This window comes from Gouania willdenowi, chromosome 9 (genome assembly GCF_900634775.1).
Source record: "Gouania willdenowi chromosome 9, fGouWil2.1, whole genome shotgun sequence".
NCBI classification, from domain to species: domain Eukaryota; kingdom Metazoa; phylum Chordata; class Actinopteri; order Blenniiformes; family Gobiesocidae; genus Gouania; species Gouania willdenowi.
The window spans coordinates 38,957,933-38,973,369 of record NC_041052.1 but is presented as its reverse complement, the minus strand read 5'-3'; the positions used below and the strand labels follow the sequence as shown (position 1 = coordinate 38,973,369).

The 15,437-nt window shown below is 37.6% G+C and overlaps 1 protein-coding gene across 4 annotated transcripts in view; it reads left to right on the top strand.

Annotated features, from left to right (window-relative positions):
• erap2 (endoplasmic reticulum aminopeptidase 2) overlaps positions 1-14,380 on the top strand; it is a 33,552-nt gene extending 19,172 nt beyond the window's left edge. For all 4 annotated transcript variants that reach the window (XM_028456801.1, XM_028456803.1, XM_028456799.1 and 1 more), the window contains 14 exons: positions 1,658-1,812; positions 2,882-2,995; positions 3,081-3,212; positions 3,331-3,462; positions 5,007-5,075; positions 5,165-5,340; positions 7,428-7,507; positions 8,226-8,409; positions 8,509-8,665; positions 9,866-10,050; positions 10,130-10,291; positions 12,874-13,014; positions 13,110-13,191; positions 14,089-14,380. In XM_028456801.1, the coding sequence (XP_028312602.1) occupies positions 1,658-1,812; positions 2,882-2,995; positions 3,081-3,212; positions 3,331-3,462; positions 5,007-5,075; positions 5,165-5,340; positions 7,428-7,507; positions 8,226-8,409; positions 8,509-8,665; positions 9,866-10,050; positions 10,130-10,291; positions 12,874-13,014; positions 13,110-13,191; positions 14,089-14,235 (1,916 nt within the window). In that variant the 3' untranslated portion in view covers positions 14,236-14,380. The remainder of the gene's footprint in view (positions 1-1,657; positions 1,813-2,881; positions 2,996-3,080; positions 3,213-3,330; positions 3,463-5,006; positions 5,076-5,164; positions 5,341-7,427; positions 7,508-8,225; positions 8,410-8,508; positions 8,666-9,865; positions 10,051-10,129; positions 10,292-12,873; positions 13,015-13,109; positions 13,192-14,088) is intronic.
• Positions 14,381-15,437: the final 1,057 nt, after the last annotated feature.

The following is a 15,437-nucleotide window of genomic DNA, read 5'->3' as shown; positions in this document are numbered from 1 at the left end:
GCTTTGCTGAGCATGGATGATCTCTCATCCAAAGGTGCGCTGCTACCTCCTACATGTCACCTATTATTTTGCTAAAAATAAATATTTTTAGATGCGTGTGTCGTTGAGGTGCTTCATTAAATTTGAGTTGCTTTCAACGGATGTCGACAAAGTCTTCACTCCTGGATACAATGAACACTTCACATGCACGTTCTTGTCTTTGACCACAATTACTTTAAAGTAGTGTTTGTATCGCCACCTTAAAAATGACAACTTTTCATCAGACTGCTCAACGCTCGCCATCTCTGCTGCTTCATCAAATCTGTAGTGGTCGTGTGTGTGTGGCACGTGTGCTGGCACAGTGTGAAAACACTGGCTCTGATTGGCTACCATGAAACATGACGCCGCCTTAGCCAATCGTAATCGCTCACCTTGTTTTTAATCCACCTCCTCACTACAGCTGAGTATGAAGCCAGGGCTGCTTTCGGATAACAGTTTATTCAATCAATGCATGTAACGCCATTACCTAACGCCGTTACTTTAATCGCCGTTTTTCCAAACACTGACCGTCACACCCCTAATTGATTACCTTTTGAAATGATTTTGAAGTCATCAGGAAGGCTAACTTGCCGGTCACAGATCAACTTAGTTGGATCTTAGGAATATAAATTGATCCATCGATCTAATGTGTGAATCGTTACACCCTTATTTGGCGAGTATTTGGACTGAGAGAATTGTGAATAGAGAGCTATAATGAGTATTGAGTAGCTAATTAGCATAGCACAGATTTCATAGCATGGACTGGGTGTGTCTTAACTGCTCCAGTAGCCCCGCCCATATTAAAGGCATTTTTGGATTTACAGCCCTAGACACATGTCAGCCAAAACCTCAGGGTTTGGGGATTTGATTTCTTTTGAAAACTGTAGAATTTTTTTTTAGCATTACTCTCGATCAGTTACAATTCAACCAGCTGATTTCTGCAATTCCTGATGCATCTGTTTTATTTTTGTCCACATGTGGCTAAGTTTTGGGTCAGTGTACGGGTAAGGTCTATGGATATTGTTTTTGGGAATCACATCACAGAAAATTTATGTGTTTTTAAAGGTAAATGTACACATTTTTTTTTTAATATGATTATTTTGCTGGGTAAAATGTGTATTTTTAAAGCTAAAACTATACTGTATATCAAATTTCACTTCAAGAATATAGTTTATTATCAGTATATGCTAGAAACAATTATAGCAACAAATAACATAATAACGGAGCATGACTATATCTTGAGTTAGAGATATAGTTATTAGGTGTACTTTCTTAAAGGTGTGCCATTTGTTGTGTTATAAATGTTTCGGTAATTGTGTTGCGTTGTATTTTGTTTATTGATTTTCGATTAGTGTTAATGATTTTTGATTAGTGTTATTGATTTTTGATTAGTGTTATTGATTTTATTTTTCATTCTGTTATGTTATTCATTTTTGTTTGCTTTGTGCTCCTTTTCTATTTTACTTTCGTTCCTGTCACAACACTATGAATGTGTGGATGACTGTGGTTGTGATTGTGCTATGAATGTTTTGTTATTTTACATCTAAAAAATAAAAACTCAGGGTTTAGTTGCTCTTTAACTGGACTTGATGCTAACTAGGTCAGCTGTGACTTTTTGTCATTTTGCATCCACTCTCAGATCTGATCGCCATCCCAGACTTCCAGTCTGGTGCGATGGAGAACTGGGGCCTGACCACCTACAGAGAGACCAGCCTTCTTTTTGACCCTCACACGTCCTCCATTTCTGATCGACTTTGGGTTACCATGGTGATCGGACATGAACTTGCCCATCAGGTGAGAAGGTGACAGTGTACAGTGTTGGAATTGGCATACTCCCTACTATATACTGATGGCACACATGCATCTCGCCGACGTCGGCACGATGAATGAAGTTGCATCGGCAAGACGCAATATGGAGAGCGTTTGCTCATTGGGCAGACGTCGTGGAGACATCAGCGTCTGGATGATGGATTAAAGATGCTCAGCACGGCCTCTCTACAGCTTATATTAACCTTTATTTAGCTCGGATCATTCAATTAGTATAAATATCTCCATATCCATAGTCAAGTATTTACTTAAATCTGATAGGAATATGGCAGTATCACAACAACAACAAAGAAAACCAATATGCTACCACTAAATAGCTTATCATGTGTGGACAAAATAAAGAGAGACACAGTTCATGATCATAAATGTATTTTCAGCAGCATAGCCAACAGAGCCCCAGCACAAAAACAGCTTCATGGAAGTGACATTTTACAGTTCTACAATTTTATAAGTGGTATCACCGATTTGGGGGGAAAAACTCACACAAAATGACGCATTAGGAGTAGAATGCCAACGCATGATCTAAGGCCGACATTGGCGAGACGTATGCGTGCTATCTGGGTACACTACAAACTCAATGAGTATAGTATAGTATCTACTATATAAGATGCATTTGGAACCAAAAAAACCTGAATCACACTGAGGCTAAATATCTCTGTTGATTCTTCACCTTTGAAAGTTCTGAAAACATTTTAAGTGAGAAAGAGAGCAAGTTGAATATCAACATGTGCTCATTTGATCCATAAAACTCACATATACACATTTCATTCCCACTTTTCAGAGATTTTCAGAGACCCTCCATTGTGCTACCGACCAAACTTCCGGTTAACTTCAAAACAAGAGTATTGCACAAATACACAAAAATATTGATTTAAAAAAAAAAATTGCGATATATCGTGAAGTCAATTTTTTTTTCACACCTCTAGTATTGATGAGATGCAGAACAGTAAGTCTGTTTACAGTTTGGGAGACCCCACAGTTGAATTTCCTCAGTTACATTTAAGAGCGTAAGTGATGCTGAGTTTTAACCCTGCAGTGGTTTGGAAACCTTGTGACGATGAAGTGGTGGAACGACATCTGGCTGAACGAAGGATTTGCACGCTACATGGAGTACATTTCAGTGGAAGCCACCTACCCTGACCTCAAAGTGGTACATCCTCCATTCATCCAGCTACAGATTTACAGATTAAACAGGAGGAAAGACTTGGAATGACCTGCTCTGCTTCATCTTGTAGGAGGAGTACCTTCTACACACCTGTTTTGCTGCCGTTGGCCTTGATTCATTGAACTCTTCCAGACCGATATCCAGTCCTGCAGAAAACCCCACTCAGATCAAAGAGATGTTTGACACGGTTTCCTACGACAAAGTATGTTTTATTCACTTTAGAAGAAACAATAACAATGTTGTTGTGTTAGAGAGCGACCACTCTGCAGGGAAACATGAACTGCTATTAATCCCTGGCTTCTCTCTCCGCCTGCATGCAGGGAGCCTGTATCCTGCACATGCTGCGTCACTTCCTGTCAGACAATGTGTTTCAGAGCGGGATTGTGCGATACCTTCGCAAATACAGCTACAGCAACGCACACAATCAGGACCTGTGGGAAAGCCTCGGGAATGTAAGAAGAGTTGTTATCCGATGCACTCTCACATTACCTTTGATTTATGATGGTAACTATAAGTATGATGATAATAATCTTTTTTCTACAAGGACTTATGGAAATTATGATGATATAACACGATATTAAAACTTCAAAAAATCTATCGTTGATGGTACAAGTTAAATCTGGACTGGGATTTGGTTTTATTTGTAGACTGGCATGAATGGCCAGTCTTTGTTTTTGCGTTCTATTTGCACTTTAAACAGGAAAAATTGGTCTTATTTTTGTTTTTGTTGTCGATTTTATTTTTATATTCCTATTGAGGTGAAAAGGTCGTACCCAAAGTAAGTACAGTGTGTAAGTATGCCCAGAGTTAAAGTGGTAAAAAAAAGTATGATTATTTTTCAAACCGCAAGTTTTTAGGGTCTTTTTTCCTTTTCCATAAATATCGCGAGCCCATTATTGTGTATCGTATCGTATCGTATCACATCGTGGGCTCTGTCTACTGTCCCACAGCCAGGGTTAGGGTCAACAACATTTTTAATATGCAATTACACTATGAATTATCTATGTTCAATTACAAATAAATTATGATTATTTTTTATCCCCTGAAAGTCAATTACGCTCCCAATTACTAAAGTTTAATTAGAATTAATCACAAATACTGAGTCTGAAATAACCCCATAAAACGTATCTCTTATGATAACTGGTCGGTTTTGACCCATGCCTAAATTCGCTTTAAAATACACTAAAAAAATATCTCTATCATCTAATGTGTTTTTCTTTTATTAATTGTTAACTACATATGTGTAAGCCATAGAACTGTAACATGTTTTCTCAGTTTTGTGTTCAATGAAATTATAATTGACAGTTTTTATAGAATTTCCATGCCAATTAAAAATCCAGTAAAACCAATTTTTTTCAATTACAATTATCATTATGCAATAATTGTAATTAATTATAATTTAAGCAATTACAATTAGAATTCATCTCAACCCTGCCCACAGCTGGTGTCAGTGTAAACATTTAACCCCAATGTTAGGACAAAAAAAGTTTTATCATGGTTTTCCATCTATTCAGACTTATGAATAGTAGGATTTTAAAATGTTATGTTCTTTTCTCTATTTTTGTATCTCATCCTAGTGAGATCATCGTTTGTTTATTTTGTCTACTTGTGTTTATAAAAACAGTTGAAGATTTTTGTTTTATCATGAATTATTTTTTAAGGTGTCCCCTCAGTGATATTCTGCTTTAGCGACTTAAGTTGCATCATAATTTCCAATTCATACCTTTAGGAAATGAATTACATTATATTGCTTGTGGGTCTCAGATCCAGATCCGTTAAACTTAATGCTTCATAGTGTCATGAAGCCTCTATGAGCTGACATTGTAAGGCAAGGAATACTCCACAGGAAGCCAGTCCAATGGAGCTGTTTGAGTTTGACTCCTCTTCCTGTCATCTCACACATTCAGATTCAGATTATTATTATTAAGAATTTTGAACACTGACTAAAGTAAATATGTCCCAGATTAAATGTGAAAAACTACATTTTGTTCTGCAGACCTGCTCAGAGGAAGATTTCACATCTGGGAAACACTGCTACAGCAGTGGGCAGGCAGCCAAGAGTGCAGTGAGTAGATCTACAAACATCCTCTCATCACAGAGTACACGCCATTGTATTCATGTGTATATGGACACTGCGTCCACCGCTGTGTGCAGTACCTGTTTGCAGGAGAACATCTGGACCTGAAAGCCATGATGAACACATGGACTCTTCAGAAAGGTCTTCCTCTGGTGACGGTGACGAGGAAGGGGCGTCGCCTACTGCTGAAACAGGAGCGCTTCCTGAGAACAGTGGCGCCCACTGACCCGCTGTGGCCATCCCTGCAGGACGGGTACACACATGCAACATGCTGACAATTAACAATGAACTTACAGCTGCTGCAGACGATCACGGTATACTAGATGAAGACTAGACAGTGTTGGAAATGTCACACTTTACTATGCACTACAAACTCAATGAGTATATACTGTCTGTTATATACTCAAAGGGGCGGATTCACTAAAGGTTTTCGGGTGTTAAAAAGTGTGCAAACGTCACTCCATGTGCTAATAAGGGGTACAAACCCCAGAGAATCACGACTGTGCATCTTCGGCGTGTCACAATGCGCCCACAATCCATTTAGCGTGTTTTCCTCTGATGAATATGTAATTTAGGAGGCTCACAGAAAGGGGAGCAAAAAATAGTAGGGGGAAATGCAAATGAATTAATGCAATGGAACAATGTAATTCCTCAAATCTGGAACTGTTTTTGTGCTGGAAAATAGTACGACTCAGAGGCAGGTGCAGACACACACACAGAGATCATAGCTGCAGTGAATGTTGACACAATACACAGCGGAGATGCATAAGAGGCTCCAGGTAACCTTTCGAGTATAAGAAAATAATTACAATAAAACAATAGTCAATATTAACAACCACTGAAAGAAAATGCAGAGTAAAGTGTGTGTGAGGGAGAGAAACAGCTGGAATCTGGTGTGGCTGCGGTGCAGAGACGATGCTGTGCACGGAATTCGTTGGACGTCGCTTCGGACGCACTGAGCTGTGTGTCCATGTTTTAACTCAAACCCTCGTGTCACGTTGATGGCAAGGAGCGTCAGGCCAGAATCAGCTGACCAGCATTGGCGGAGTTTGAGATTCTTGCCAGGGGGGGGCAGCAAAAAAATGTAACATATAGAACGTCTCGAGTTTTGCTTCACAAATAAGGAATGAAAACAAATGTACCAATCTAACTGTTTTTATTATTATTTTTCATTTCTGTAACATAAGTTTTGAAAGCTGTATTATGGACCTGGCAAAATAAATCCAAAATGCAGCTTGAAATGTTCAGCACCCACTGTAACATAAAGAACGAGAGAGTAAAGTTGCTCAAATTAAGCAGTGTTATTATTTATTATGTTCTACATGATACTGTATATCATACAGCACTCGATACATGTGCGTTAATATGGGAGATACTTTTTAACATGGAGGGAGAGACTTGCTGTCAGTTGTAAATCACTAAGTTAAACAACTGGTAGGAGCGATTAAAAGGATCCATATGGATTAAAAGCATCTAAAAGTCCAACAACGTAGGTTATGTAATTTAAAGAACATTACTCCACCTTCGATTGTCTATGTGCTCCTGTGGCCGATGGATGTCGATTTTAGCTAGTAGATTATCACAACACTGCTCAATTTTATAATGAACTTGGGAAAACTTAAATGAAAACTTTTGATCACTGTGAGGGGCAATGCCCCCCCCGACCCCCGTAAACTCCACATATGCTGACTAGCTGCGTAATTTATGCAGCGATGGCACAAGGTTCAGACAAACCTACTGGATGATTGTCAGTAGATCATCTTGAGTGGCTGCAGACTGATTTATCTGTTGCTGCACTAACTCAGATCAATAGGACGGTTTCTGTCCAAAGCTGCTCCTGTTTTCCATGGACTGATCAGAGCAAAGTTACAGGAACTTACCAGAACAGCCACATTAAATTAAGGGAAAAAAATAACATTAGGTTTCAAAGTTTATTAAACAGCATTTGTATTTGTTTATTTTGTTTTCTACATTATTAAATGTTTGTGTAGCAGCCTGTCCACCTGTCTCCAGTTTAACTACTTCAAATGTAATTTTGAGCTTCTGTGCACTCACCTCTCCACGTTGAATGAGCAAAATGGTCATTTAAATAGGGTGGTCTCAACCACGTCTACACATTGCCCTGCAATGTTAATGAATTCCCCACAGCACATGAGGAAACAGCACCACCAAAGGATTTAGGGACGCACCTCGTTTACCGCCCTTTATTTCAGATCTTTGTGAATCTGCCCCTTTGTCTATATCTGATAGAAACTGATCATCTCCAGCTGCTTTAGCATTAACTGCTTTGACTCTGACGATGTTGAAGGTCCTTTTTGTTGACTTTGTAACCTTGTATAGATTCCTTTGGCACATCCCGCTGACGTACAGGACGGACAGCTCCAGCACCATCCACAGACACCTGATGACATCTTTAACAGGTACCAATGCAGAGCCAAGAGTTGGGCTGTGTTTAAAATGGCACACTCCGTACTGTACACTACAAACTCAATGAGTATATACCGTCTACTATATACTATAAGTTTGATCAGGATGATTACAAGTTTCCTAAGATGCCATTCGAACCTACGACAAAAACCTGAAGCACACTGAGGCTAAATATCTCTGTTGATTCTCCACCTTTGAAAGTTCTGAAAGCATTTTAAGTGAGAAAGTAACTAAGTAGAATATCATCATGTGGTTATTTGATCCATAAAACTCACATGTACACATTTAATTCCCACATTTCAAAGATTTTTGGAGACCCGTCATTGTGCTACTGACAACTTCAAAACAAGAGCCCTATTTACAAAAGAGTTAAAAAAAAACTAATGGAAGACAAGAGATGCTTTTGTTTTGAAAAGGGGATGTTTGATTTTTAGCTTGAAACCGGTCCCTGGACCGTTTTACATTCTGCTCACAATGCATCATGGGGCAGTTGAGTAAGACGAGTGTGGCCACCGTGCATACTCAAAAAATGGCCCCATATAGTATACATCGGGGTATTTTTCACATACTCAATCTTTCCATACAATCTAATGTGAATGCATGACATACTAATTTTCTTGCAGACTTAGTATGAGTAGTACGTTAGTATGACATTTATTACACAGCCTTCGTTTCTTTTTCTCACCGTTTGCTGTCGTCACTGTTTCTCAGACAGTATAGATGTAGGAGAGGAAGTCGGCTGGGTGAAGGTTAATGCTGACATGACAGGTTATTATGTGGTCCATTATGAGGACGAGGGCTGGGATGTGATGAGCAAACTGCTGAGGTACAATCACACGGCTCTGAGCTACAAAGACAGGACTCACCTGATACACAACTCTGTCCAGTTGGTCACGTAAGTCTGAGTGAGACACACAGAGACCTTCATCCGTCAGATTCAACCTTTGACATCATTATTCTGTGTGTGTGTGTGTGTGTGTGTGTGTGTTTACAGGGCTGGTTATTTGTCACTGGATAAAGCCTTGGACCTGATCAGCTACCTGACACATGAGACACACACAGTTCCTTTCCTTCAAGGCCTGGGATTCCTGGAATCCATTTACCACATGACGGAGAAAAGAGACGAGCCAGATTTAACACGCAACTTTCGGGTAATTCACCTCAAGCTTCAATCCTGTTTCTTTTTCAGTGCTTCTCAAAGTGTGTGGTGCATCCCCCTGGTGGGAAATGGAGGTATGACAGGTGGGGGCGCGACAAACAGGAGGACATTTTCCATGTCATGCCAATTTTCTTAAAAACCTTTCTTCATTGACAATAAAGATCATTAACACAAAACAAAACATCTGCACACAAAGAAACGTAATTATGAGAAGCCTAAAAATAAGCAGAAATTATTATTATTATTTTTTTTAAATAATAATAATATTATTATTATTCATAATAATAATACATTGTATTTATTTATCCAGTAACTTAGAGACACTTTACAGCAGGGCCGTCCAAAGTCGGTCCGCAAGCGATTGGTTTTGGCCCGCTGCCCATATTTGAAAATGTTATTTTTATTTTTTTCAAGCATTTTTATTCAGCATGTTCTGCTCTTTATAGTAATCTACTCTATATAGCGGACCTGTACTGGGTGGGTTGCATACAGCTCATCAAAAAATAAATAAATAGTTAATATGTCTTTTATTTTTAAAGATACTTTTCTTTTGACGGGCACGCTGTGAAATTGATGTTGCACAGGAAAATATTTAGATTTATGTTTTAAAAAATATTATTTATTTGCAATTTCGATAGCTTTTTTTGAAAAACTAAATTTGAATTCTAAAAAAATTGTGTTGCGATTTAATGACCGTGGCAAAATGTGGGTCCCAGGGTGAGACCAGTTGAGAACCCCTGCTCTATATAATCTCTGTTTCAACCGAAATGAATGTAATACAGTACATTGATTTATAAGAAAAAATGTAAAGATAATCTCCAATTACATTATTTTTGTTAAGTGTTAAAGGATTGTTCATGGCAGCGGAAAATATAGTGTTTTGATTGTATAGGTGGTGTATGTTGTGTCCCATTTTGTTGAATTTATATTGAACTAAATGTCTTTGGTCTGTTTCATAATTTTATGCCATGAAGCACAATAAAGAAAAGTGTTGTTCAATTTCAAAACTACTAAAAGTGTTTATTTTGCACAGTTATGTTCTTGGTATTTGTAATTTCACACACTGTACATTGAATGTTTAGTTTTGGCCCACAGCTTTTCCCACAATTAATTTATGGGGAATACCCCAAAAAGTTTGTTCTATTCAAACATGACACAAAGAGAGTTACTCATTGTGCTTTTTTCTCTTCAGACCTACATTCTACAATTTGCACGTGCTGTGATTGACGGGCAGACGTGGAGCGACGACGGCTCCATGTCAGAGCGCAGGTTGAGGTCAGAGGTCTTGTTGTTAGCATGTTACCTGGAGGATCCTCCCTGTGTGGAGCAAGCTCGACTCCTATTCAACCACTGGCTGCAGTCCAATGGAACACTGAGGTCAGTCTGTTTGACCTCATTGTTGTGTGATAGTGTTGCTTTGATGATCTCTGATTGTCTCTGACTGTGTTTACCTCAGTCTTCCAACCGACGTTGCAGAGACGGTGTACTCGGTTGGGGCTCAGGATGATCGCGGCTGGGATTCTCTCTTACACGCCTACAAGACTTCCATCTCTGAAGCGCAAAAAAGCAAGTTTCTGTTTGCTCTGACCAGCAGCAGAGACCCTGCCAAACTACACAGGTAAATGCTGCCATCTTATGGGATCCATGCAGTATTACAGTGACATCCATCTATCCCACACGGCAAACTCAGGCACGGCGCCATGACTTTTTCTCTCCCGGTGCTCAGGGGGTGCGGGATTGATGTGTGGGGGTGCTGAGAATTTTTTTTTTAATTACTATTACTTTTATAAGGATTTTCTCATTTTTTTCTTCAAGAAAATAAGTTGTGCAACACAGAATGTTAGATATAAATGTAGTTCTAACTGAATTTGGTCGAATAATATTTAACAAATTAGTTAAGCATAATACAAGTGACCACAAGGCAATGGCAACAATAAAATAATGAGCAGAAGTTACCTGCCAATAATCAGAAGAACTAACTCACCCTAGTTGTTTAATAGGAGAACGATGTGTGTTGTTGTTTTTGCGTGTTCGGACAGGCAGGCAAGATTGTTTGCCTTTTCGGTTTCTTGGGTATGATTTAACGCGCCGTATGCAGGATAAACTGCGCTCACATGAAGCGGAGGTGACAGGCAGTGTGACAGAAATGGGTAAAAGTTTGTAGAGGCTCCCTGGGAGATGGGCTCTTGGTCTTCATTTTCTACAGGAACTCTTTTTTTTTCTTAATTATCCATTGCATAGGACTGCTAGTGAACCCTGAAATGATGCGCGAAAAAGACTCCGCCCCTCCCATCCCCTATCACACGTGCACACACACACGTATGTTAATTTGAATGGACCCTATTGAATGGGGTACAAGCAGGGATTGAACTGGAACAGAACGGCTACTCTGGAACCTTTTAATGTTTTTGAACTCAATAAATTAATAATAAGTATATTTTATAATATTGAATAAAATGCTTAAGGAACATAACTGGGGCCAGACAAATTCCTGACGGGGCTATAGCGCCCCCTAGCCCTGGTGTAGCGCCGTCCCTGGTCAAACTCAAGGCCTGAGGGCCAAATTCAGCCTGCCAGCACTTTCTATTTGGCCTGCAGAAGGTTTTCGCTGAAATAAAAACTACAGAGAATACATTAATTTAAGTATTATCACTATATAGGTCAGATATTTCAATTTCTCTAAATTCCCAAATTCAATGCTTTACCTGATATATACAGAAGCTCACAATTTTTTAATGCTCATTTATTAGGATTTCAGTATTTAATATTTATTTATTTTTACCTTGTCTGCACATGCTGTTGAAGGTCAACGCCACATGTAGTGCAGGGGTTCTCAACCTTGGGGTAAGGACCCCATTTGGGCTTGCAAGACACTGGGAGAGGTTTGTCAGATACCTTTGAGAAACGAAGAACATTTTTTTTAACAATTTGAGCCCATTTTCGCTTATCTTTATCTAATGCATTACTCCAATTTCTGCCACTTCTCCATCAAATTTCAATACCATCTCTGCACATTTTTTCCACTTTCAAGACATTTTCGACACTTATAAACCCTTTCCACCACTTTTCCCACCTAATGTCACATATGTTGACATTTAATTATCACTTTTAACATCATTTCACCATATTTTGCCAATTTAACCACATTCATGATTTGCCATGCCCATTATTTGCCAGTTCAAACCAATTGTTCCTGTTTTTTAAATTACATTACCCCAACCCCCCTCCAATATTGACACTTTAAACCCTTTAAAGCACTTTTTCTGTCTGTTTTTGGCCACTCTTTAAAATCCCATTTCACATCCTTTTCCACCATTTTTGGACACTTTTAACCCAATTTATTTCTGATTAAAACAAGGATTTACATCTTTAAGATGACTATATACTATGGTGCAAATAATAGCAAACTTCCTGGATAACAGTGGATATTATTCAGATGAATAAATAAATGTGGTTATCACAGTTTCATAGAAAAATGGACCATAATTTTGCTAACTTTATGGATGGACCCCAAAAATCTCTCCTTTATCGCCCTTATAGATGGTCCTGTCTCCACATGACTGTTCGTCAATGTTCATGTCTGTGTTTAACCACCTTCAGGTACAGTGGGGGTTCCCGGTCTCTGGAACTTCTATTTTGGTGGTCGCGGGCTGAAAAGTTTCAGAATTACTGATGAAGTGCAATCTTTTTACGACAGCTTTGCATGTTTTATTATTGCAATGAAACAAATACATTTATTTGATGCATAACTGTAACCATCACCATCCCTCCCTAAGGAAGGGTAAGAAAAACTTTATTGTAGGGAGAACATAAAATAGAGGGCAGTGTTACACCTTGGTGAGGGGGAAAGGAACAGGGAAGTGGGAGTTAGGGTGGGACAATGAAAGGCCTGGGTAAGAGTCCATTATTTCAGCATTTTTAAATTACAAAATTGGTCGAAATAATTCAGTTATTTTTCCAAAGCCTGTAATGTCTCACAAATATTCACATAAACTCGTACAAATTCGAATTTTAAAGAAGAATTATTCAACTTCAACAATTCTTAAAGTCAAATGCTACACATGAACATAATTGCTTTATGTTTTAAGGGTGTTTTAAGTCATTTATATACATTGATTAAACAGTGAAGAGCAAATTAAGGTACAATATTGATCTAATTGGACTTTTCCTCTGTGTGTGTCTGTGAATGTGGAACTTCAGGCTCCTGCAGCTCGGTCTGGAGGGGAGAGTGATACGAACACAGGATCTGTCCCATCTCATCCTGATGGTTTCCAGGAACTCCCGCGGTCATTATCTTGCTTGGGATTTGGTCAAAAAGAACTGGGATACATTAGTTCAAAAGTTAGTAGTCGAGGATAAATACATGGAATGAATCATTGTGTACGTCTAGATTAGAAAAAAGCTTCACACACTGGCTGTTGTTTTTTGTTCTTCAGGTTCCAGTTGGGCTCTTTCTGCATCAGACACATCATTGTTGGCACCACAGGACAGTTCTCATCTCCAGAGGATCTCGCTGATGTAAATATATGTTTACTGTAATATATTATGATGTATGTCTTAATAGAAATAAAACATGTTTAGTTTAAAAGTTTAACAAAATTAAAAAAATAAAATCAAGATTTTAATGGTAGACTATTTATTGAAAAGTTGTTGTCTAAAATAAACAGCAAATTTTTGCAACATACCATGTTTAAAAAACATGTATTTTTGACCAGATTTATAGCAATATTTGTGTTATTAACTTGCCTAATAAAAATGTAATGTCAATGTTAAATCTAAATCAAAATGGTAAATATTGAATCGAAGTCCAAATGTTATATATTAAATCTAAATCGAAATGTTAAATCTAAATGTTTAATGAGCTTTTATTTTGGTACTTCTGGTGAATTTGCATATTAGCTAAAAATTCTGATTCTCCCGTGACATTTAGATTTAACATTTAGATTTAAAATTCAGATTTAACATTTACATTTATATTTAGGATTGACATTTAACATTTACATTTACATTTACATTTAGGATTTACATTTAACATTTACATTTACATTTAACATTTACATTTAGCATTTACATTCAACAATTACATTTAGATTCAACATTCAGCATTCGGGATTTATCATTCACATTTAACATTTAAAATTTAGATCTAACATTGACATTATATTTTTACGAGAAAATTAAATATCACAAATGTAACAAATATTGCTGTAAATATTTTAAAGAAAAACATTTTTTACAACCTGTTGATTATGTGAATTTTCCAAACATTTTCTTAAATTTCTGCTACTTTAAACTCTACTCTACTATCTTTTTGTTGAATACTTAACTTGTGATTTCTTTTATAAAATGTGTATTTCATGTTTTGGTGTAAACGTGTGTGTGTGTGTGTGTGTGTGTGTGTGTGCGCCCCCGTAGGTACGGCTATTTTTTGACTCCATCCAGGAACAAGCTTCTCAGATGCGAGTGACCCAGATTGCTTTGGACAACGTGCAGAAAAACGTCCGCTGGGTTCAGAGAAACCTGGAGCCTCTGAAGAAATGGCTGACTCAGCAGATCAAGTGAAAGACAGTAGAACGCGAGTTTAATGGTGGAGGAATTTTTAATCAATTATGTGTGTTTGTATGTTGATATTTGCCCATTTTTTTAATGCATTTTTTGCTGCTCAGAGGTTTTAATTTATCAAAATAAATACAACCAGATGAGTTTATTTTTTTTTCTCGTGTCGTTGGGATGAAACTTGAAAAGTGCACAAAGACATAAAACATCTCATGAGGAAAAATGTTTTCCCTTTAGATTTAAAACACATGTCGTATACAGTAAGTGGCTCCTATCACAAAGAGAGTTCATACAAATCAAAAATAATAATTGTTTAATAGCTCCTGTAAAATGCAGTGGTTGTAAAAAAAAAAAAAAAAACAGAGAAAAATGACAAGAAAACACTTTTTTTATGGTATCGTTATAAATGTTTTAAAAATCTTCTCATCTCCATCCATCCATCCATTTTCTGACCCACTTGCTCCTGTTTTTTCAGGGTTGTGGGGTTCTGCCAGTGCCCATCTCTGGCTCACACTGGGCGTTAGGCAGGGTTACACCCTGGACAGGGCGCCAGTTCACATCCCCATGTGATGTGAAATTAGATTTGTGCCTCAGGGCCAGCAGCAGCATACTAAAAATTAGGCTTAGATATTGAAATGAAAAACTACATACAAAAGTATTACTTTTTGTTTTCATTGTAAATTCCTGTTTATATTTTTTTTATTCATACATTAATTTCAATGCAGGGCAGAGGTGCTGGACCTACGTATATTCAAGGAATTAGGTAATGGTGTGTGAAGAAAAGAGAGAGCGAAAAGTCAATTTTGATCCCAAATAGATAGAGGTGTGGTAGTCGAGAACCCTGATTGTTTTACACCAAAACATGTGATACACATTTTATGAAAAAAAAATCACATGTAAAGTATTTAACACAAAGCTCGTAGTTAAGAGTTTATCATGGCAGAAGTTTGGAAAATTCACATATTCACCAGGTTGTTTAAAAATGAATTGGCAAAAGGCTACAACTTTTAAATAAATAGGTATTCCCGTGAATAAATATGAATATCCTACAAATGATGCAAAACAAAACAAAACATTAAATAGACCCAACATCCACCATTAAAATCTTGATTGTTTATTTTTGTGTGAAACCTTTAAATTTAAATTCATTTCTACTGGGACATACATAAAAAGTACACACAAGGCACAATAATGGTACAGTAGAAATC